The sequence below is a fragment of the Schistocerca americana genome, chromosome 5, assembly GCF_021461395.2.
Source record: "Schistocerca americana isolate TAMUIC-IGC-003095 chromosome 5, iqSchAmer2.1, whole genome shotgun sequence".
Lineage (NCBI taxonomy): Eukaryota > Metazoa > Arthropoda > Insecta > Orthoptera > Acrididae > Schistocerca > Schistocerca americana.
This window is the reverse complement of record NC_060123.1, coordinates 170,401,512-170,426,511: the sequence shown is the minus strand read 5'-3', so window position 1 is coordinate 170,426,511 and position 25,000 is coordinate 170,401,512. Positions and strand designations below refer to the sequence as shown.

The 25,000-nt window shown below is 43.4% G+C and overlaps 1 protein-coding gene across 1 annotated transcript in view; it reads right to left on the bottom strand.

The window, feature by feature from the left end:
- LOC124616250 (carbohydrate sulfotransferase 11-like) overlaps positions 1 to 25,000 on the bottom strand; it is a 338,922-nt gene that overhangs the window by 26,310 nt on the left and 287,612 nt on the right. Inside the window, exon 4 of the mRNA XM_047144554.1 lies at positions 9,092 to 9,307. Coding sequence (XP_047000510.1) covers positions 9,092 to 9,307 — 216 coding nt within the window. The remainder of the gene's footprint in view (positions 1 to 9,091; positions 9,308 to 25,000) is intronic.

Here is a 25,000-nt window from a genome sequence, read left to right as displayed (position 1 = left end):
TTTGTGCCAGCTAATACTACATCGAAATTACAGCCCTTAGATCAAGGAACAATCAAGAACGACAAAGAAAACTAGTGGTATGAAGTGGTCCGAATGATAGTCCGCAGTATTGATGATGACAACAATACAACTATCTGCATTTTAGATGCTATGAGAATGCTCGATAAAGCGTGGAGCAAAGTGAAGGAGCAAACGATCGTCAATCGTTTCCAAACATGTGGATGTTCGACGACAGGTAAAAACGAGCAGCTGATGGGTTTAATATAAAATATTAGCTTGATTCTGACACAGGTTTATGGGAACTTTGATTCAAGTTCTTATTTTGTACAGTACTTACAGGAGGCAAGGCATCCCTTGTCAGTATCGCTGGGTCTGAATGAACGAAGGTTGTGACTCATTTTAACACCGCTCACGTTCGTTTTGAAGATTTAGTGGCTGTGGACAACGATGTCTCAGTAGCAGGATCACTAACGGACGCCGCCATTGTTGACTCCGTGAAGACAGGGAACGAAGAGGAAGGCGGCAACTATGGCGAACAGGATGGGGCAAAGAGGGAGGGGGAGGTCGAAGAAGCAGCGTCAGTGACGGCCAGGCAGGCAAAAGCGGCTATCGTCGCAATCAGAATGTACATGGATAAGTATGAGGAGGAAGAGAAAATGTGTTCTCAGCTATTGTAATCATAGGCAATGAAATTGACTATAGGTGACCAAAAGCTTAAAGCAAGCTAGAATTACAATTACTTTTAAAGTCAATGATTTATGGAAATTTTAATCTACACACTACATGTTCTTTTATTGAATTTAATTTTTTTCACATTGAAAGTATTTTATTTTAAACTTATGAGTTGTTGTCTATTTCAGAAGAAATAAAACAATATGCATAACAATTTATCCCGATTTCTTTTTTATGTTACCAAACCTAAACATATATCTATATCACACACAAACGCAAAAAAATTACAGTACATTAATAAAAAGAATTGTGGGTTGTAAACCTTCTTTATCTCAGAAACCGCGTTATATCGAACCCTCGGTATATCGAATGAATTTGCCTTCCCTAGAGATTCGATAAATCGAGATTTGACTATTACTGTTGTAGTCAAATGGCATAGTGTGTAATAGAGTAGACCTACTTTTGTTGATATTTTTATTTCAAGCCCTCTTACAGGCTATCGACAAACATTAACACATAGTTTAATTTTTATAGACAGATAAGAGAGCACGATCAGACTACCCTGGGACGTGTTGCATCTCTGATTCGCTACATTAAACATAGAAAGCTGAGTATGGCATTGCAAAATGGAAAAAAATTCTGGAAAGTTGTGATAAATAATTTACAGCAAATTTTAAACAGCGGATTTTACTGGAAAACTAGCAAGATTAAAGCTTTTGTAGAAATTCGACAATGTAACTCATACTGTAGACTATGAGCGAGATGAAAAGTATTGATGTTTCAGAAAACAACTCTCACCTTTCAGACGAATGACATTTTGCATAAAGGCTTTGCTACAACGGAAACGATAGCCTCCACATTCTGGGACTGTAGCCAGCAGCAGTAGGCGCCGGGAATCGATAGAAAAGAAGACTGTGGTCATGTTTCATCACTGTTCTGCAAATGCTCGCATTTGCCTTGAGTTTAACTCAAGGCAAATGCTCGTATCTGCCTTGAGTTTAACTCAGCGCAAAATCGCAGCTGCCCCATAGAAAACCGACATTTTCCATGAACGATATGATAACCGAACAAACGTAAGTTATGCAGTGATTGTTGAAGCCATTGTATTTTTCACTGTCTTCGTCCACGTCATGCTAAAATTGGCTAAACCAGCTATTTTGCCCCCCCCCCCCCCCTTGCTTTCAACACAAACGTATTACAAATTCGTGCCGCATGTAAAATTACCACTGCCTTGTGATGGCATAAAGCAGATATCGTGTCTAATTAGCGGCGGAATTGAACTCTGGAAATGTTACCTGCAAGTGAGAGACGTCTTTATGTGAAATACTTGCATAGACTTAAAAGGTTGGAGAGACTGTAAAACGTGCAACGCAAAATGCAATGACGCAAGAACACCAGACAGTGACAATGGGGAAACTGGAAAAGAAGAAGCTGAAAGCACTTTAATCATGGTGCTGGAGAGAAAGAAGTTCAAAGTTAGGCAAAGTCACAAAAGTACGAACATGGATGCATTGCAGTGGATGAAGAAAGAAATGTGTGGAAAAACGAGTTGGTGGAATGTGTGCTACAGCAACTGGGTTTTATTAGTTTGGCCGTGCAAGGCAAGACTTGCAAGTGAAGTAACTGATTCGACTACGATGCACATATGATTAAGAACATTCCGTTTTCTGCGAATACGGGAATGATTGAAGTGGAAAGGATGTAGATAAACTGAGGGCAGTATGAATCAGTCAAAAACTGCCGTAACTTCCATCCTACAACTCTTTGACGTCAGCTTACAACAGATTAGAAGGTATTTCAAACACATACGATATACAGTAATATGTAGAAGTCTAGAAGATAAAGCATGAAGGTATAATGCTCTGACGCGGCTTGTATCGTGATAAAAAGTACCATTCAGATTTTACCCTATATAACGATTTATTTCTCCACGTTAAGTTTCTGGTTTAGGCAATCTTCGTATGGTGATGTACAGACATTGTACGAAACAAACAAAAGTTTTCGCATTACTAAGAAATGTTACGTCGTTCTGTTAATAATGTGACCAATATTGTTTCTCTTGTTTGAGGCATCGTAATGGTTTACATAAATTTTTGCTGATCTCGTGTGGACACATTGTAGTCCCTTCATGTTAAAATTAATTACATTGCGAGGTGCAAGATACAGGCCGGCCGGAGTGGCCGAGCGGTTCTAGGCGCTACAGTCTGGAATCGCGCTACGGCTACGGTCACAGGTTCGAATCCTGCCTCGGGCATGGATGTGTGTGAGTTTCTTAGGTTAGTTAGGTTTAAGTAGTTCTAAGTTCTAGGGGACTGATGACCTCAGAAGTTAAGTCGCATAGTGCTCAGAGCCATTTGAACCATTTTGCAAGATACAAATCCGCAATTAGGTCGATAAACAACAGATAGTGGATTCGTCACTTATACTTAGCTTTATAATCATATTCTCCATTTTGATGATCTCTGTTTGTCATCGGACAATGCCTTTTCCTTGTGCTCATTTGGGTTACTTGAGAAGCATAAAGCAGATGTCTGCTGCAGAACCATCGAATCAAGTCACACGTTGGTCAACACCTCTCAGCACCTGAGCGCTATCTGCTAAATTTCCATTCTGTTCTTCCTGTCGATAAATGTGCTGATGTCTTGAGTGCTAGCGAGACCTTATCATAGATTGCTGCTCAACACTTGACGTCAGTTTCACTTCACCTGAGACTATTTTGTAACTTATTTCATTTGTGTTCATCAGTATCGCTGGCACAAGCAGTATACCTTACTTTGAACCAAATGAGTGTTTCTATAAGTGAAGAACACATTTTACATCTACATCTACATTTCTACTCTGCAAGCCACCCAACGGTGTGTGGCGGAGGGCACTTTACGCGCCACTGTCATTACCTCCATTTCCTTTAGACGGCTGCTCTACCTTCACTAGACTCAGTATGTCTAAATACTTCGTGTGGTATATTTCTAACTTGGCTGCATAGCACATGGCTTCTTCCTTCATGAGGAATGAGAATAATTACCATCTAAATATCAAACCTGAGAGATTCAAATCGCCTTCTGGTCGTCCTGATTTAGACGTCCACCCTTTCTCTCAGTCGAAGCTGGTGAATGCAGGTATGGTAGCTTCAGTTGGGCCTACGGCTCCTTTCTTCCTCTACTCTTCTCTAATCAGAACTAGTGCTACATTTATAGTCTTCAAAGCTGAGAATAACACAGTAAAAAAAATGAAAGAATTTTGTTAGTGGACGTGCGAGATTTCAGGGGAAGTAGGGAACATCAAAGATATAAAGATGGGACGGGAGAAATCTTGTAGCATGAAACACTGGCTGGGACTGATAGAACAGTCGAGTGAATCTGCTTGTTTGGAACATGTCGTTATTTGGAAACCAAACGTGAAGCGAAGCAAAATGAGAAAATGGAATAATTTGGGCAGCAAAATAACTGACGATGGCCGAAGTAGAGAGGATATAAAATGTAGACTGACAATGGCAAAAAAAGCTTTTCTGAAGAAGAGAAATTTGTGAACATCGAATCTAGATTTAAGTGCTAGGAAGTCTCTTGTGAAGGTATTTGTCTGGAGTGTAGCCGTGTGCTTTCGAAATGTGGTGCTACAGAAGAATACTGAAGATTAGATTGGTCGATCACGCAACTAAAGAGGAAGTACTGAATAGAATTGGGGAGACATGAAATTTGTGGCACAATTTGACCAAAAGAAGAGACCCGTTGGTAGGACACATTCTGAGACATAAAGGGATCACCAATATAGTATTTGAGGGAAGTGTGTTGGGTAAAAATCATAGAGGGAGACCAAGAAATGAATAAAATAAGAAGATTCAGAAAGATGTAGGTTGCAGTAGTTATTCGGGGATGAAGAGGCCTGCACAGGATAGAGCAGCAGGGAGAGCTACATCAAACCACTCTCTGGACTGAAGACCACAACAACAACAGTCACTGCAGAAATTACACAAATTGTTTCACAATGTAACACTGCGCCCACTGTTAGCTGATGTCAGAACTGTAGTGACGATGCCAGGTTTCCATTTTATGTATCGGAACTTCCGATTTGCCGCATGAAATACAGAGTTAGCATCTTTCTATAACGAGTGATGCTGTTAAGCTCAGAAAGAGGATTGGGTATTAGTATTATGCATTGCATAGCTTTGGGATTAAGTTTTTCCAGAAAAAAAGACGGAAAATACACAATGTGAGTGTCATGTGCAATAATACAGTTCTGCGACATAAAAATTGTTTCAAATTTATTAAATGATTTTTACAGTGTTTTTAACGCTGATTTCGGGAAAAATAGTGAAAAAATTCCATCACGTTCAGTTATTTCACAAACTGCATGTCTGGTTTTGGCTTTTTTCGATATTTCAGCACTCTAGTGAGTTTGAATATTGGTTTTTAGGATCTGCATAAACTGTTATTTTGCTGTTTTTATATTAAATATACGTAAAATAAAGAGTAATTAGGATAAACCAGCAGTATTTTCATGTCAGTGCCTGTCTGTCGCGCTGCCCCTTTCCCCGCCATCACCATGCAGTGAGCTTCTGCTATTGTCCTGTAGTTCACAGTACCTCTTCACTCTATACTGTTCATGTGTTGTTGTTACTAGTGCTTTAAAGTAGTGACTATTTTCTTGTGTTGTGAAGTTATTTTATGGACAATGGGAAATGGCTACCAGAGGATGTATAAACTCGCCAGATTGTTTCTGCTACATTTGTGGTAAATATACCGTTAAAAAGCAACAAAGAAACATTTCCGATTTTGTTGAAAAAATTAGGCGATCAAGATAAGCCTTGGGCCCCACATAAAGTTTATTCAGTGTGTCTTGAAGAACTGAGACAATGGTTTCAACGAAAAAGCAGTCCTTACGTTTTGGAATACCAATGGTTTGTAGGGAGCCCAAAAATCATAGTGATGACTGCTATTTTTGTTCTTGCAACGTACGAGGTTTCAATTTGAAAAACAAAAAGGATATTTCTTACCCTAACATTCAATCAGCCATTCGCCCTGTTCCTCATGGACCTGAAGTACCAGTACCGTCTCCTTCAGATTCTTTGGATGATATAGATGATCACGAGCCATTGGCCCAGCAACGTGATAGTGAAGAAGACAGAGATTGCTACGATCCTGGAACAACCGATCCCATTCCATTCTCACAATCTGAACTGAACGATTTAGTTAGAGACCTAGGCCTTTCTAAAGAGTCGGCAGAGGTTTTAGGATCTAGATTGAAAGATAAACGTATGTTGGCTCCAGGTACATCCTTTTCTTGGTATCGATCGAGGGAAAAGGAGTTTGGTATCTTTCTTCTCTCAAGAAGGTGACCTGGTGTTTTGCAGTGATTTTCATGGACTTATGGCAAGTTTCAAAATATAATATGCTCCTGATGAGTGGAGACTTTTTATTGATTCTTCAAAAAGAAGCCTTAAAGCAGTACTCCTACACAATGACAGTAAGTATGCTTCTATCCCAGTTGGACACTCGGTTCACTTAAAAGAATGTTACGAAAACCTTGAACTGGTTTTAAGCAAACTCTGCTATTCAGACCACAAATAAACACTATGTGGTGTTTTAAAAGTGATTTCAATGCTGCTTGGTCAACAAAGTGGCTATACAAAGTTCCCTTTCTTTCTCTGAAAATGGGACAGGAGAGACAGAAAGTAACACTACATAAAAAAAGCTTGTCCCTTGAGAAAAACCTTACAGGTTGGGGTTAAAGATGTTGAGAGGAAAAGCCTTTTGGACCCCAAAAAGATGTTACTTCCACCACTTCACATTAAGTTGGGGCTGATGAAACAATTTGTTAAGGCATTGCCAAAAGAAGGGGAGAGTTTCAGATATCTTTGTGGACAGTTTCCTGGTTTATCCGAGGCAAAGCTAAAGGAAGGAATCTGTGTCGGACCAGACATTAGAAAACTAATGGCAGATCCCAACTTTGTGGACAAAATGGAAACAAAAGAAAAGGCAGAATGGGCATCTTTTAAATTAGTTGTTACCGGTTTCCTAGGAAACAAAAGAAGTCCAAACTAAAGACAATCGTCGCAGACATGCTCGACAACTTTAAGAAACTGGGCTGTAACATGAGCATTATGTTCATTTTCTCCACTGACATCTTGACTACTTCCATGCAGACCTTGGTGATGTAAGAGAAGAGTAGGGCCACAGATTCCACCAAGACATCAAAGAAATGGAAATAAGATATCAAGGAAGATAGAACGTCAACATGATAGCGGATGATGAAAAGAGATGATCCTCAACGAGTCCACAGCCGGAAAAGCAATAAAAGAAGCTTCGAGAGAAAGCGAAAGCGTTATTATAAGGACTTATGAGCTTAAAGAGAAATGGAAGTGTACTGGAAATGTAGTTTAGAACATGATTTATAAATAAAATAAAATTTTATAACGTTGGAAAAAACGTGATAAATTGCTTAAATTTTCTTATTATACCCAAAAATACTCCCTTTTTTGTGAGAAAACCTGACGTGATAGAAAAAAATGGATTGCATTTTTGAAATCAGCGCTGAAAAGTACATAAAAGTCAGTTATCAAATTTCAATCAACTTTCAAAAAATATTTTTTTGCAGACCTGTGTAATATATGTTTTATTATCGTTGTTATTATTGATTAAGAGCATTACATTTTTACCAAAAAAAGGTTCAAATGTGTGTGAAATCTTATGGGACTTAACTGCTAAGGTCATCAGTTCCTAAGCTTACACACTCCTTAACCTAAATTATCCTAAGGACAAGCACACACACCCATGCCCGAGGGAGGACTCGAAGCTCCGCCGGGGCCAGCCGCACAGTCCATGACTGCAGCGCCCTAGACCGCTTGGCAGATCCCGCGCGGCATTTTTATCAAACCAATACACTGTGTTGTCTTAAGACGTCAGTGTATATACTATGAACTGCACAACAGGTGTTTTTAACTAACAAGTGCATCGAATCTAGATTTAAGTGTTAGGAAGTCTTTTGTGAAGGTATTTGTCTGGAGTGTAGCCATATATGGAAGTGGAACGTGGACGATAAACAGTTTAGACAAGAAGAGAATAGAAGATTTTGAAAAACGGTGCTACAGAAGATTGGTGAAGATTAGATGGGTTAATCACGTAATTAATGAGGCAGTACTGAATAGAATTGGTGAAAGAAGAAATTCCTGGCGCAACCTGACTAGAAGACGCAATCGGTTGATAGGAAACATACTGAGACATCAAGGGATTGCTAATTAGGTTTAGCGGGAAGTGTATGTGTGTGTGTGTTGGGAGGGGGGGGGGGGAGGGGGGTTAACACTGTAGAAGGAGAGCAAGAGATGAATACAGTAAGGAGCTTCAGACGGATGTGGGTTGCAGTAGGTACTGGGAGATGAACAGGCTTGCACAGCATGGAGAGCTGCATCAAACCAGTGTTCGGACTGAAGACAGCAGCAACAGCTCTAGCTAGAATTAACTGGAGAATCTAATTCAGTAGTTGGGTGACTGGCAAAAAGGAAAAAAAAGAAAATACAGGAAAAGAAATATTAAATATTGTAAGGTGGCTACACTGAGTCACAGCGCCAGAGATTGCGCCAAAGATTATTATTCCGCCGCCTCCACTGGTGCAGTAGTAGTTCAGAGGTTGCCGTGGCCAGTACTTGTTGAGAGGACGTCGAGAACAGTACTAGTTCAGAAGATGTCGAGTGCAGTTGTTGTTCTGTTAGGCGAGAGAGTAGATGCTGTTCGGTTGGTGTAATGTATAGATGGAAGATGTTGCAATGATCACAGTGTATTTTTCGTCAATATATATTGAGGTAAAAAAAATTATTTCACATTTCTTTAATGACAATGCCTCTAGGTCACAGATTCAGTCAACAAAGCATCTGGCTCGTGTTCATGTGTTAGACTTGTAATTTTGGTTTCTATGTGCAATTATAGTATTTATGGTTTTTCAATTAGTTCATTGTAAAAGGTGTTTAAAAATATCTTGTCGTATTGAGGAAGAACCGTGCCAGATACATGTACGTTGAATCACACTACCACACACTGAACAGTTACACTTGTGCTTTGTTGTTTCGTAGCTTTTAAAGTTGGGGGACTTAATTAATCAATTGTGTTAACGGAAATTTCTTGTCAGTCTTTATTGTTATTTTATGCAGTCAGACTGCGTACTAATACTATTCAGGGCCAACCGATTACGAGATTTCGTAACCGGACACACAGCTACAAAAATTATTGCATTTTAATTAAGCCCCCATGCAATATGGAGTACACATTACTGAAGCAGTTATGTGTGTCAGGTATGAGGCGACTGAGAGATTAGGATGTGTTAGAAAGAGATTTAGAAGCACAAAAACAGTGAGAAGCAAGGTAAGTTGGAGGAACAATTTACCCATAATTAGCGAGAATTGTTCGCTTTTTGTGCGAGAGTGTTGCAGTACCTTGAAGACGTTGCACCAGACGAGGTGGTGCTTGTGGTTGACGAAGAACTCCCAGGGGTTGGCCCGGTGCAGCGAGTCGTTGCCCGGTGCGTCCAGCCCCAGCGCGGAGCAGGCGTCGGACAGGTGGCGGCGCCGGCGCTCCATGCGCTGCGCCACCGACGCCATCCACGCCGGCAGCTCGGCCCTGCCGCCGGCCGCGCCGCCCCACTCCGCCTCCTGCACAGCGGGCAACACCTCCTCAGCTCCAGCGTACTGTTATGCCGACACTTTAAGGGGGGTAGGACGTCAAACGGGCCGACTTGGAGCAGGAGAGGCATCTCACGACATTTCAATTTCCACTGTCTATACTTTTACAAATAAATTCATAAAACTTTGTCAGCATCACCAGGAAAATGGCTCTGAGCACTATGGGACTTAACATCTATGGTCATCAGTCCCCTAGAACTTAGAACTACTTAAACCTAACTAACCTAAGGACATCACACACGTCCATGCCCGAGGTAGGATTCGAACCTGCGACCGTAGCGGTCGCGCAGTTCCAGACTGAAGCGCCTAGAACCGCTCGGCCACACCGGCCGGCAGCATCACCAGGAAGGATTCAGGATTCACACTCATTGCAGTGGAAGTTCGAAAACATAACAAAACAATTTTTTTTTACGTGAGAAATTTCATCATTTTTTTGCTTACTAATGGCTGCATTTGTTGCTAAACGTACACTTTTCTTCATAAGTTAGAGAGATTCTTCGATGAATTTTGCACAGCATACATACCATACTCACAGGTGTATGAAACTCTACAATTTATTTAATTTCAAAAATGGTTCAAATGGCTCTGAGCACTATGGGACTTAACATCTACATCTATGGTCATCAGTCCCCTAGAACTTAGAACTACTTAAACCTAACTAACCTAAGGACATCACACAACACCCAGTCATCACGAGGCAGACAAAAACCCTGACCCCGCCGGGAATCGAACCCGGGAACCCGGGCGCGGGAATATTTAATTTATGAAAAAAAAACGAATGAACTGTTATGTTTTAAACTTCATGTTTAGAAAAACACAAATTTCCTAATTAATTACCTCTATTTTTACCACAGTTTTTACGAGATTTGGAAAATTATAGATTTTCATACACCTTTAAGTATGGTTCGTATGCTGTGCAAAATTCATCGAAGAATCTCTCTTACATATGAAGAAATGTGTACCTATAGCAACAAATGCTGTCATTAGTAAGTGAAGAAAATAATGAAATTTCACATGTAAAAAAATTACTTCGTTATGTTTTAGAACTTCCACTGCTATGAGTGTAAATTCTGAATCCTTCCTGGTCATGCTGACAAAGTTTTATGAATTTATTTGTAAAAGTATAGACAGTGGAAATTGAAATGTCCTGTGGTGCCTCTCCTGCTCCAAGTCGCCCCGTTTGACGTCCTACCCCCCTTAATGTGGTAGTTTTCATTTACACCGCCGAGCTTAGCAAGCAGTTGCGCGCCAACGGATGTCAAATGCTTTGCGCGCTTTCCTTTGCGTTTCCATTCTTTTATTTTTTGTTTTGAATTAATGAGCCTCGGAGTAGTATGGATACAATCTTGATGACTATATCTCAGAAAAGAAAAAACAATCGGAAAATCATGAACTAAAGAGTTGCCACATGGAATATAACAAACGTACAAAAAAAAAAAAAAAAAAAGGTTCAAATGGCTCTGAGCGCTATGGGGCTTAATTTCTGAGGTCATCAGTCCCCTAGACCTTAGAAGTACTTAAACCTAACTAACCTAAGGACATCACACACGTCCATGCCCGAGGCAGGATTCGAACCTGCGACCGTAACGGTCGCCCGGTTCCAGACTGTAGCGCCTAGAACTGCTCGGCCACTCCGGCCGGCTTAACAAACGTACACTGCTGAAGCAAAACATTCTGACCACTGCCCGACGTGACGTTGGATGCCGCCTGGTGGAGTTGCAGGCACGTGACGCGTTAACAAAAGCGTGTGAGTGCAGCAGACACGGACTGGGGGATCACCATAGCGAAGGTATGGGCTGCAAATTGGAAAATCCTTTGACATAAGCGTTGACAAAGGGCAGATTATTATTTCGCAGAGTCCGTGAACGAGTTGTGCGACTGGATTCGTCATTTCCTGTCAGAAAGGTCACATTTTGTAGTAGTAGACGGGAAGTCATCGAGTAAAACAGAAGTAATATCCGGCGTTCCCCAACGATGTGTTATAGGCCCTTTATTGTTCCTGATCTATATTGACGACATAGGAGACAATCTGAGTAGCCCTCTTAGATTGTTTGCAGATGATGCTGTCATTTACCTTCTTGTAAAGGTGACCAAAACGAATTGCAAACTGATTTAGATACGATATCTGTATGGTGCGAAAATTGGCATTTGACCCTGAATAAAGCAAAGTGTGAAGTTATTCACATGAGTACTAAAAGAAAGCCGCTAAATTTCGATTACGCGTTAAGTCACACAAATCTGAAGGCTGTAAATTCAACTAAATACATTAGGATTACACTTACAAATAACCTAAATTGGAACGATCACATAGATAATATTGTGGGTAGATCAAACCAAAGACTACGATTGATTGGCAGAACACTTAGAGGGTGGAACAGGTCTACTAAAGAGACTGCTTACACCACGCTTGTCCGCCCTGTTCTGGAGTACTGCTGTGCGGTGTGGGATCCGTATCAAGTGGCACTGACGGATGACATCGAAAAAGTACAAAGAAGGGCAGCTCGTTTTGTATTATCGCGAAATAGGGGAGATAGTGTCACAGACATGATACGTGAATTTTAGTGGCAGTCATTAAAACAAAGGCGTTTTTCGTTGCGACGGGATTTTCTCATGAAATTTCAATCACCAGTTTTCTCCTCCGATTGCGAAAACATTCTGTTGGCACCCATCTACATAGGGAGAAACGATCATCACGATAAAACAAGAGAAATCTGCGCTCGCACAGAAAAATTTAAGTGCTCGTTTTTCCCGCGTGCCGTTCGAGAGTGTAACGGTAGAGAGACAGCATGAAGGTGGTTCATTGAACCTTCTGCCTGGCACTTTATTGTGAATAGCAGAGTAATCACGTAGATGTAGATGTAGAGTATTTCGAAACCGGCGAAACTGGTCGAATGTTCACGTGCTACTGTCGTGAGCATCTACGGAAAGAGGTAGAAAGACAGCGAAACTATCACTACGTGCTAAATGGTTGGACGTCCACGACTCTTCACAGAACGTGGGGATGGGAGACTTGTCTGCTCTCTAAAGTAGGGGAGATGGTGATCTGTACCATGTCTGCCGAAAGAGCACTATGCCGGTGCACGCACAATGTTTCGGAGCACATCGCTCATCGTACATTGTTGAACATGGAGCTTCGCAGCAGACCCCCTAAGTATTAAGTTGATCCAACGACATCGTCAGTCACGGCTGCAGTGGGCGTGGGACCATCGACATTCGACCGTCGCTCGATGGAAACGTGTCGGCTCTTCGGGTGAATCACATTTTTGCTACGCTAGGTCGATGGTCGTCTCCACAAGCGCCGTCATCGAGGTCAACGGCGACTCGAAACGTGCAGCTTGCCACGGACGCAGGCTGGTGGGAGCAGTATCGTTCTTCGGGAGACATTCTCCTGCGCTTGCATGGGACATGTTGACAGCTGCGAACCACCTGCATCCTTCGATGCTTGATGTATTCCCCGACAGCGATGTCATCTTTCAGCAGTACAGTTGTCCTTGTCTCGGAGCCAGAGCCGTGCTACAGCGGTACGAGGAGCATTATAGTGAACTCTCGCTGCTGTCTCGGCGACCAAATTCGCCCGATGTGTACCTTATGGAACCCACAGGGGTCGCTGTCAGGCGCAATCACCGCGTACTCACATAGCGGCCTGCTGTTTAAGCGAATTACGTGGCCTCTGCGTAGACATCTAATACCACATACCCCCAAAACCTGCCAACAAACTGTCCGACTCCTGATGAGCAGCCGGCTGCTGTGGCCGAGCGGTTCTAGGTGCTTCAGTCCGGAACCGCGCGACTGCTACGGTCGCAGGTTCGAATCCTGCCTCGGGCATGGATGTGTGTAATGTCCTAGGGTTAGTTAGGTTTAAGTAGTTCTAGAGGACTGATGACCTCAGATATTAAGTCTCATAGTGCTCAGAGCCATTTGAACCCGATACGCAGAAGCAGTGATCCATCTCGCTTCAAAGACGGACAAACAAGCTATTAAGCAGAAGGTCATAATGTTTTGGTTCATCAGTCTATGTGCAGGGGCTGACGTAAAAAGAAAAGGGAAATATTCAGTAGTAAGAGCAAGAAGCTACACACTATTCTACTGTGGTGTTGATAAACATCTACGAACATTTGCAGGATTGGGAATCATAATTTACAAGAAATTCGGTAACGACATTACTAACGTCATCTATGTCAACGAAATGATAATGAAGATGACGGCAAAGGTAGAAGAATATATACTTTACATATTTTCTGCATACGCATAAGATGTGAGAAGACCTAAACAAGAAAGCGAAATATTTTACAATAATTTTCAAACTGTAGTTGACCCTATTCCAAATACAGGAAAAATCTTCCTCATAGGAAATCTGAATGTACTTGCTGGCGATTCGATAATTCTAGGCATTAAACAAAGATTTAATGAAACAGAGATAATTGAAAGTAGAGAAGACATAATTCATTTTTGTGCGTTGAACGAATTCCGTATTAATAACACATAGTTCGACCAGAAGTCGCGGCATAAATACGCCCGGGGTAATACAAGAGATGAGTGCTCGGTTATTGATTACATCATAACGAACAGAACCGATCATCCAACTAAAATATTAGATGTGAGAACGTTAAATCACCCAATGTAGGATCGAATCATGGACTGGTGAAGTGTAAATTGAACCTGAAACTTGGATCGAAAAACAAAACGGAAGAAAGAATTAAAAATGAAGTCATAAAGGATGAGAGTACTAAGGTGCTGTGTCAAAGTAGATTAAAGGAGAAAACCCTTAATAACTCATCTCTAGACGAACAAGATGAAGAAGCTAGGTGGACAAATCTCAGTCGAATATACAAGACACAACACTAGAGGGTTTAGGAAGGAAAATGGAGAATGTGACAGGAAGTAGTACTACTTACAAAACAGCATGGTTTAATGAGGATGTTGAAGAATTAACTACTTAGAAGAAGAAAACATTCAAAAAATATAAAGTCAGTCAAAGTGAAGATGATTATATGGCGTATAAGATCGTTCGTAATAGGGTGAACTTGGATATTCGGAAAGTAAAAGAGGATTATTGGGAGCCATATACAAGAGGTATGGAAAGAGACCTTTATGGATCACAAAAGAAAGTATGGTGGATGTTCCAAAAGCAAAAGAAGGATTTTAAGGAACTCATTCAGATACACAATGTAAGCAAAAATCAGTGGAAAAATTATTTTAAATTACGGTAAAAGGACGTAGCAAAGGTGGAAATTGAAATTGGTCAACAAAGCACAGAAAATGACAACCAAATAGACTTCTCATTGGATGAAATACGCAGTGTAATAAAAAGACTTGAAACAGAAAATCTCCAGAATAATAAAATACGGGGGCAGGAATTATATCAACAGCTTCATACTTTGTTTAATAGTATCAGGGAGGAAGGCAGGATACCAAGAGAATGGAAAGAAAGTGTTACAATTCCAGTGTATAAAAAAGAGATAGCAAGTATTAGATAAATACCGAGAAATTACCCTGCTTGATGCCACCTTAAAAGTGTTAACACCAGTATTAGAGACACAATGCAGAATTTTATAGAAATACACTCCTGGAAATTGAAATAAGAACACCGTGAATTCATTGTCCCAGGAAGGGGAAACTTTATTGACACATTCCTGGGGTCAGATACATCACATGATCACACTGACAGAACCAAAGGCACATAGACACAGGCAACAGAGCATGCACAATGTCGGCACTAGTACAGTGTATATCCACCTTTCGCAGCAATGCAGGCTGCTATTCTCCCATGGAGACGATCGTAGAGATGTTGGATGTAGTCCTGTGGAACGGCTTGCCATGCCATTTCCACCTGGCGCCTCAGTTGGACCAGCGTTCGTGCTGGACGTGCAGACCGCGTGAGACGACGCTTCATCCAGTCCCAAACAAGCTCAATGGGGGACAGATCCGGAGATCTTGCTGGCCAGGGTAGTTGACTTACACCTTCTAGAGCACGTTGGGTGGCACGGGATACATGCGGACGTGCATTGTCCTGTTGGAACAGCAAGTTCCCTTGCCGGTCTAGGAATTGTAGAACGATGGGTTCGATGACGGTTTGGATGTACCGTGCACTATTCAGTGTCCCCTCGACGATCACCAGTGGTGTACGGCCAGTGTAGGAGATCGCTCCCCACACCATGATGCCGGGTGTTGGCCCTGTGTGCCTCGGTCGTATGCAGTCCTGATTGTGGCGCTCACCTGCACGGCGCCAAACACGCATACGACCATCATTGGCACCAAGGCAGAAGCGACTCTCATCGCTGAAGACGACACGTCTCCATTCGTCCCTCCATTCACGCCTGTCGCGACACCACTGGAGGCGGGCTGCACGATGTTGGGGCGTGAGCGGAAGACGGCCCAACGGTGTGCGGGACCGTAGCCCAGCTCCATGGAGACGGTTGCGAATGGTCCTCGCCGATACCCCAGGAGTAACAGCGTCCCTAATTTGCTGGGAAGTGGCGGTGCGGTCCCCTACGGAACAGTATTTGGTCCAATACATCCACGGAATGAGGCAGACAAACATGGGCAACCCTACTCAAAAGAAGAAGAAGTTTTGAAATGAGTGAAGAGACTAATACTGGTCCATCGTGGGGTTCAGTGCGGCTCTCACAATAGAAGAAGGCACGAACGATCGCCATGACCGGCTATCAGTTCTGTTCTCGGCGAAGCGCAGAATGTGACTCTAGGCTGGCAGCCCTGCGAGAGGGGTGCACACCGCTCCACACCCCTTGGGCGACCATAACGAGCATCCGTAGTATACTGGACACAGGAGCCTGTACATAGTCGTAGCGGGAATTAACTCGGTCACGTGACTAACATATCGCCAAATTTCAATTCAAAGTAGTGCGCGTTATTACCTCATAGAGCAAGCAAGGAGTACAATTTTGGTAAACATTTTTGGAATACAGTGATCAATAGATTATTATATTTTGACTAAAGTTCAGTCTTGATCACACCATTTATGTTTCAATGACATAGGTAACCGGTTTCGGTTATTTTTACATAACCATCATCAGACCGATGGCTCCCTTAGGATGGTAGGCGGAGCTCTCCTCAGCTGCTACGAAGTCAACTTGACTGATCAGTTGACTTCGTAGCAGCTGAGGAGAGCTCCGCCTACCATCCTAAGGGAGCCATGGGTCTGATGATGGTTATGTAAAAATAACCGAAACCGGTTACCTATGTCATTGAAACATAAATGGTGTGATCAAGACTAAACTTTAGTCAATATATATATATATATATATATATATATATATATATATATATATATATATATATATATAAAAAGCAAGGAGTGTTATGGTGTAAAATACCTTCGTGGGCAGCCGCGGCGGTTTGGTGTAAACTTCGTTAAATTATTGACGATGACAATGAGGACGAGGAGGAGGAGGAGGTGGAGGAGCAACGAATTACAGTTCTGACAGAAAATATGACAGAAACTCCAACGAAAGCATTACATTTAAGAACGTCAATGGTGAGCAAATTATGGCAGGAGGACTTCTATGCCGTACAACAGTGGCTTGTAGTGTGATTCAGGTACCTGCCCCGAAGAAGAAGATGAAGAAGGCAGTGCACACAATAAATATTCCATTGATGATACGGGTAATTTTTCTGCGCTATTATGAAGAAAACAAAGCAACACCAACAATGCAAAACCTTCACAGGTTTTATAAAACAGATCACGACTACAAGACTAGTAAGAAAAGTCACGGAAATTTTTTCCTGTCTATGGGGTTTAATTTGAAAAGATGCCACAGTCAACCTTGTTATCAGGTGCGAATGAGCCGACATAGATACAAAAAAGAGGTATTCTACATTATATTTCTACAAAAAGATGTGGCATCGGAATTAAAGCTGCCACTGATTTATTCAGGCAAAATATTGCATTGCGATTAAAGGTGAGAATCGGTGCTAGTACGGTATCTGTGCCTGTCGACGAACCATTCCCAACTCGCTTTGTGAAATGGGAAGTCACCATCGCTGAAACGTGAATGTGCGGTGCACTTTAATTGACTGATACCTACTGGAAATTATTTTCATGGACTGGCCACTGAGAGGCAACAAGTATGCAACGATCATGTCAGTGTCCTTCACCAACGCTACACGACTACGGGGAACAGAGGGTAACAGCATGATGACTGTCTCAGTTCACGCCGTAGAACGTTCTGCAGGCAGGTCTGGAAAAACGTTTTCCCAGTATTTGATGGAACGAAGAGATGACTTTGTAGAACTCGATCCCCTTCGATCTAACGCAATTATATTTCTGTGTCTGGAATGTAGCTGACAATTACATACCGACTGTACCAGATGCAATGAAACCACAAAGTAGAGCAGCAAGTAGGCACATTTAGTCTTAATGCTAGGCATTGTGAAGCAGTCGTTATATGCAAGCCAAGGAGCGCAAGCCACCGCGACCGGCCAATATAGCATAGTCCAAATGCGCTGGAAGCCCATAACACTTTTCAGTGCTATTCACAACACCTGTACTATCAGTTTAAGTTAAAAATAGGGATGGCTATAAGATATGAAAACGTAGTCCGGTTAAGCATTTTTTCCATAGTTAGAGTCGCTATGTAGGTTAACTCTGTAAGTACATACGTGCACTTCCGTGTGTGATGAAAACTCTTCAGTTGTCATCTTGTATGAGGAATATAAGCGGTTTAGAATTATTTGAATCATATCGTATAATGCTTATACCAAATTTATAGCCACTGGCTCACAATGTGGGAAAATGTCTCGTGTGAATATTATTTGTGTGAAAAACCTTTTGGCGTATATTTACCTGATGCTGTGTCCTGATAGTACATAGAACGCATAGGATATGGTCATATCGTGACAATGTTTGTGGTACCACTTTTCTTTGCTCGTTTAAGAACACTGAGGTGGCAGAAGTCATGGGATAGCGAAATGCACACATACACGTGAAGATTGTATCGCGTACGAGAGGTGTAGAGGGGCTGTGGATTGGCGAATTCATGTGGAAAGGTTTCCGTAGTGATTATGGTCACACAACGGGAATTAACAGACTTTGAACAGGTAATAGTAGTTGGAACTATACACATGGGACATTCCATTTCAGAAATCGTTACGGAATTCACCATTCAGGGGTCGACAGTGTTAAGATTGTACCGAAAATACCGAATTTCAGGCATTACCTCTCACCGCGGGCAACGCAGCAGCCGACGGACTTCACTTAACGACCAGGAGGAGCGACATTTGCGCGAAGCTGTCAATGCTACGAGGTGCATTCAAGTTCTAAGGCCTCCGATTTTTTTTCTCCGGACTGCAAAGAGATAGAAACATGCACATTGTTTTAAAATGAGGCCCTGTTCATTGTCAATACGTCGAAGAGATGGCAGCACCGTACGGCAGATGGAATTTTACCGCCAGCGGCGAGAATGAGAACTGTTTTAAATACTTAAAATGGCAACGTTTTCCTTACTTGCACAGCATGCAATCGTTCGCTTTCTGAATTTGCGTAGTGTGAAACCAATTGAAATTCATCGACAGTTGAAGGAGACATGTGGTGATGGAGTTATGGATGTCTCGAAAGTGCGTTCGTGGGTGCAACAGTTTAATGAAGGCAGAACATCGTGTGACAACAAACCGAAACAACCTCGGGCTCGCACAAGCCAGTCTGATGACATGATCGAGAAAGTGGAGAGAATTGTTTTGGGGGATCGCCGAATGACTGTTGAACAGATCGCCTCCAGAGTTGGCATTTATGTGGGTTCTGTGGACACAATCCTGCATGACGACCTGAAAATGCGAAAAGTGTCGTCCAGGTGGGTGCCACGAATGCTGACGGACAACCACATGGCTGCCCGTGTGGCATGTTGCCAAGCAATGTTGACGCGCAGTGACAGCATGAATGGGACTTTCTTTTCGTCGGTTGTGACAATGGATGAGACGTGGATGCCATTTTTCAAACCAGAAACAAAGCACCAGTCAGCTCAATGGAAGCACACAGATTCACTGCCACCAAATAATTTCGGGTAACTGCCAGTGCTGAAAAAATGATGGTGTCCATGTTGTGGGACAGCGAGGGTGTAATCCTTACCCATTGCGTTCCAGAGGGCACTACGATAACAGGTGCATCCTACGAAAATGTTTTGAAGAACAAATTCCTTCCTGCACTGCAACAAAAACGTCCGGGAAGGGCTGCGCGTGTGCTGTTTCACCAAGACAATGTACCCACACATCGAGCTAACGTTACGCAACAGTTTCTTCGTGATAACAACTTTGAAGTGATTCCTCATGCTCCCTACTCACCTGACCTGGCTCCTAGTGACTTTTGGCTTTTTCCAACAATGAAAGACACTCTCCATGGCCGCACATTCACCAGCCGTGCTGCTATTGCCTCAGAGATTTTCCAGTGGTCAAAACAGACTCCTAAAGAAGCCTTCGCCGCTGCCATGGAATCATGGCGTCAGCGTTGTGAAAAATGTGTACGTCTGCAGGGCGATTACGTCGAGAAGTAACGCCAGTTTCATCGATTTCGGGTGAGTAATTAATTAGAAAAAAAATCAGAGGCCTTAGAACTTGAATGCACCTCGTAACAGATAAGCAACACTGCCTGAAATAACCGCAGAAATCAGTGTGGGACTTACGGCGAACGTATCCGTTAGGACAGTGCTGCGAAATTTCGGGTTAATGGGCTACGGCAGCAGACGACCTATGCGAATGCGATTGCTAACAGCACATCATCTGCAGCGCCTCTCATGAAATCGTAACCATATCGGTTAGAACCCAGACGACTGGAAGACGTGGCCTGATCAGATGAATCCCGATTTCATTTGGTAAAAGCTGATGGTAAGGTCAGATTGTGGCGCAGAACACACAAAGCTTTGGACCCATGTTGTCTACAAGGCACTGTGAAAGCTGGTGGTGGTTTCATAATGATGTGGGCCCTCTGGTCCAGCTGAACTGATCATTCACTGAAAATGGTTATGTTCGGCTATTTGGAGACCATTTGCAGCCATTCGTGGGGTTTACGTTCCCAAACAACTATGGAATATTTATGGATGACAATCCGGCATGTCAGCGGGCCACAGCTGTTTGTGACTGGGCTGAGGAACATTCTAGATAACTCGAGTGAATGATTTGGCCACCCAGATCGCCCAACATGAACACCATCGAATATTTATGGGTACATAACTGAGAGGTCAGTTCACGCACAAGATCCTGCTCTAGCAACACTTGCACAATTATGGACGGCTGTAGGGGCAGCATGTCTCAATATTTTTGCAGGGGACTTCCAACGACCTTTTGAGTCCATCCATGCCACGTCGAGATTCTGCACTACGCCGGGCAAAAGGGAGCCCGCCACGATATTAGCAGATGTCCCATGACTTTTGTAACCTCAGTGTAGTTATTGTTCTGTAATCTTGGTGACATCAACTATTGTGTTACAGTTTAAGGGTACACAACAAAGAACAGCGAGAGGCGGCCACCACAAAGGCGCAACCACTCGCCCGGCGCCTCTCAGTTCCTAGAAGCAGTGTGTAGATGGCGCTCATAGATGTGGGCCATATTCCGATAGTGTAGACGGCCGCCTAAGAGAGCGCTGCCAAGTGGGGACTACATCGCTGCTACCTCGTACTGGCGGACATCGAAATTCTTCTGCCAACTGCACAAAACGTACGGAACGATCTGAAGTGGAATGATCATATAAAATTAATTGTTGGTAAGGCGGGTGCCAGGTTGAGATTCATTGGGACAGTCCTTAGAAAATGTAGTCCATCAACAAAGGAGGTGGCTTACAAAATACTCGTTCGACCTATACTTGAGTATTGCTCGTCAGTGTGGGATCCGTACAAGGTCGGGTTGACAGAGGAGATAAGATCCAAAGAAGAGCGGCGCGTTTTGTCACAGGGTTATTTGATAAGCGTGATAGCGTTACTGAGATGTTTAGCAACCTCAAGTGGCAGATTTTGCAAGAGAGGCGCTCTGCATCGCGGTGTAGCTTGCTCGCCAGGTTTCGAGAGGGTGCGTTTCTGGATGAGGTATCGAATATATTGCTTCCCCCTACTTATACCTCCCGAGGAGATCACGAATGTAAAATTAGAGAGATTCGAGCGCACGGAGGCTTTCCGGCAGTCGTTCTTCCCGCGAACCATACGCGACTGGAACAGAAAAGGGAGGTAATGACAGTGGCATGTAAAGTGCCCTCCGCCACACACCGTTAGGTGGCTTGCGGAGTATAAATGTAGATGTAGATGTAGATATAAAGAGAAGGTTCCGGGTTCAGGTCGCAGTCCGGCGCACAGTTTTAATCTGTTAGGAAGGTTCACTAGTCGTCGGGCAGGAGAAAATCAAGAAACTTGTAAAGGATTTGCAACGAACACCGTAACTGAGAATTTCATCCATTAAGTTGCTCGAAGATAAACTGTAGGTAGTAAGTGGTGTCATCATAAAATTCTGCACCGTCCTTGTGCAGCGGCTACATGCTCAAATATATTAGCTGATCAGCCAAGAAATCCTGGTACATCATGACGAGAATTTTGTGTCTGGACAGCTTGCAGTACAACCACTGAATTACAGGAAAGTGAGATAACCAATTTCCTTACGTAGACATATCAAAGTACATAAGCAGGTGATTGTCCAAATATCAGAGCTCCTGGAGTTGCAGGTGTCTGAAAACACTGTTCGCTTATGAGCAAAGGCATCGTAATATCTTAGCAACGTGGTTTACCGAACTCCAGAGCATTGCATTGTAGGACAGCGGTTGGTCAGTAACAGTGCCAAGTAGCAAATGCCATTTGAATTCTGACAAAGTGTAATTTTGCTGCCGTGCACTCTTTTCGTGGGCACCTACAGCCAGAGAAGGCCTTCATTTCTAACTCAGACACTGCTCGTCAGAATAGAAGGACGAATTCAACTCAGTTGCAGCGACCCTTTCAGATGGCAAAGACGACATACAAAGACGGGGTACCATAGTGGAACAGCATTTCACAGCCATTTAGTGCAGAGATTGGCAATCGACACTTTTACATCTGGAGAGAGCATGTAATGCGAAATCTGAATTATTAAGGATTGTGTACATAGTTCTGCGTAGTCAGCGCGTACACAACTTTCCCACTAGAGTGCGTCTCGCTAAGCACAACAGCGCAGGCGCAGCACTCGTCCGTCTCCGCACTACGAGATGGCGCTGCCATAGAGACGGACCAAATTCTGCTTCCGCCGATTCGCGTATTAATGTGTAAAGCAGTCAATGAGATTGCTGCTAACGTAGAACCTTTTCTCCTTGCAGATCACACTCGCGCAGTGATACATGAATGCGCGAGGTATTATAACGAGTGTACAGACCTCAGATTAGTCAGTCTGCATTTGTCTATACCAGTCTGCATTTGTCTGCAACAGTCTGTTCGAGCTCTACATTTGTCTCTACCAGTCTCTAGTCAAGTTTCAGTCTGCACCTAATAAGATTACCATATTCCTGTGTATAGCCATGAAAATAAATGTATACACACTTTTGTCAAGTATCAGAGATATATGTGAGAATAAGATTAACGTACAAATACCAAAGGAACTTCAGATTGTCAATTGTAAATAGCATCCAGAACCAAGTTAAGTAACTTTTATGCTTGTTATTATTTTAATAAATGTGTGTGAAAATTAATCAAGTTCTGTTTAAAATTGGTTACGCTACTCTAAGCGTGCAAGTGGCATTTCTATCGTCTGACCTAATGGCAGAAGATAAACACACCGTGATAAGACCATGAGACATATTGCTGACACTCCTCTATTTCGTTAGAGCGACAAGTCAAATAATCTGATGGTGTGTGTGTACTGAAGGTCTTACAGTACGCACACCACATTAAGTTAACACATTCTATTATCTTTGTGGCAGATGGATGATGTAGACAGCAAGCAGATTTGTACGTACATACATGCACGTCATCCGCAAGAATTTTTTTGGCGACTGGAATGTGATAGCCATGTGATCACATGATTCTCGGTTCTCAGGTTGAGTGATGACGTTGGCGATCCTTCCGTATTTTTTTACCACAATGCTGTGACCAGACGAAATTACTTTTGTCCAGCCATTACTGTGGGTTCTTTGACTGCCCTATGAGAAGGCTTATCAAATTAGGAAATATTAGTTCAATTGGTTATATAACTGAATAAAAGATCTACTTACTTCGACCTGCTTCTTCGCGGGTGGAGTAGTAGACAATTTACAACTGTCAAGAACTAGGAAAGCATCACTTGATGCACTAATTAACAAACTTTTCTCTCGAGGTGCAATTTTCAATTTTTATTTAATTACTAGTTAATCACAAACGTTAACAATTCGTTGGTCTTACACTGTAATGATGACCCGTTCAGACGAGGTCATGAATTGAGCAGAGCGCGTCTGTTCTCGGTCTTACACTGATCTCCGGTGCGAGGGCAGTGCTATGCTCAGAGGGGACGCGTTGTCTTCTGGAAGGTCTCCCATATGTCGTTGTGGTGCTAACGTCTGTAGTCTCGATATGCGTTGCAGACTTTGGTGTAGCACCGCGATCTCTCGATGATACCAAACACAAAGGTAGCCGCCGTAGTATTCTATGACGACCAAATACTGGATAAAGGTATCATTTTGGTTTTCTTTCAATATACACTCCTGGAAATGGAAAAAAGAACACATTGACACCGGTGTGTCAGACCCACCATACTTGCTCCGGACACTGCGAGAGGGCTGTACAAGCAATGATCACACGCACGGCACAGCGGACACACCAGGAACCGCGGTGTTGGCCGTCGAATGGCGCTAGCTGCGCAGCATTTGTGCACCGCCGCCGTCAGTGTCAGCCAGTTTGCCGTGGCATACGGAGCTCCATCGCAGTCTTTAACACTGGTCGCATGCCGCGACAGCGTGGACGTGAACCGTATGTGCAGTTGACGGACTTTGAGCGAGGGCGTATAGTGGGCATGCGGGAGGCCGGGTGGACGTACCGCCGAATTGTTCAACACGTGGGGCGTGAGGTCTCCACAGTACATCGATGTTGTCGCCAGTGGTCGGCGGAAGGTGCACGTGCCCGTCGACCTGGGACCGGACCGCAGCGACGCACGGATGCACGCCAAGACCGTAGGATCCTACGCAGTGCCGTAGGGGCCGCACCGCCACTATTCCAGCAAATTAGGGACACTGTTGCTCCTGGGGTATCGGCGAGGACCATTCGCAACTGTCTCCATGAAGCTGGGCTACGGTCCCGCACACCGTTAGGCCGTCTTCCGCTCACGCCCCAACATCGTGCAGCCCGCCTCCAGTGGTGTCGCGACAGGCGTGAATGGAGGGATGAATGGAGACGTGTCGTCTTCAGCGATGAGAGTCGCTTCTGCCTTGGTGCCAATGATGGTCGTATGCGTGTTTGGCGCCGTGCAGGTGAGCGCCACAATCAGGACTGCATACGACCGAGGCACACAGGGGCAACACCCGGCATCATGGTGTGGGGAGCGATCTCCTGCACTGGCCGTACACCACTGGTGATCGTCGAGGGGACACTGAATAGTGCACGGTACATCCAAACCGTCATCGAACCCATCGTTCTACAATTCCTAGACCGGCAAGGGAACTTGCTGTTCCAACAGGACAATGCACGTCCGCATGTATCCCGTGCCACCCAACGTGCTCTAGAAGGTGTAAGTCAACTACCC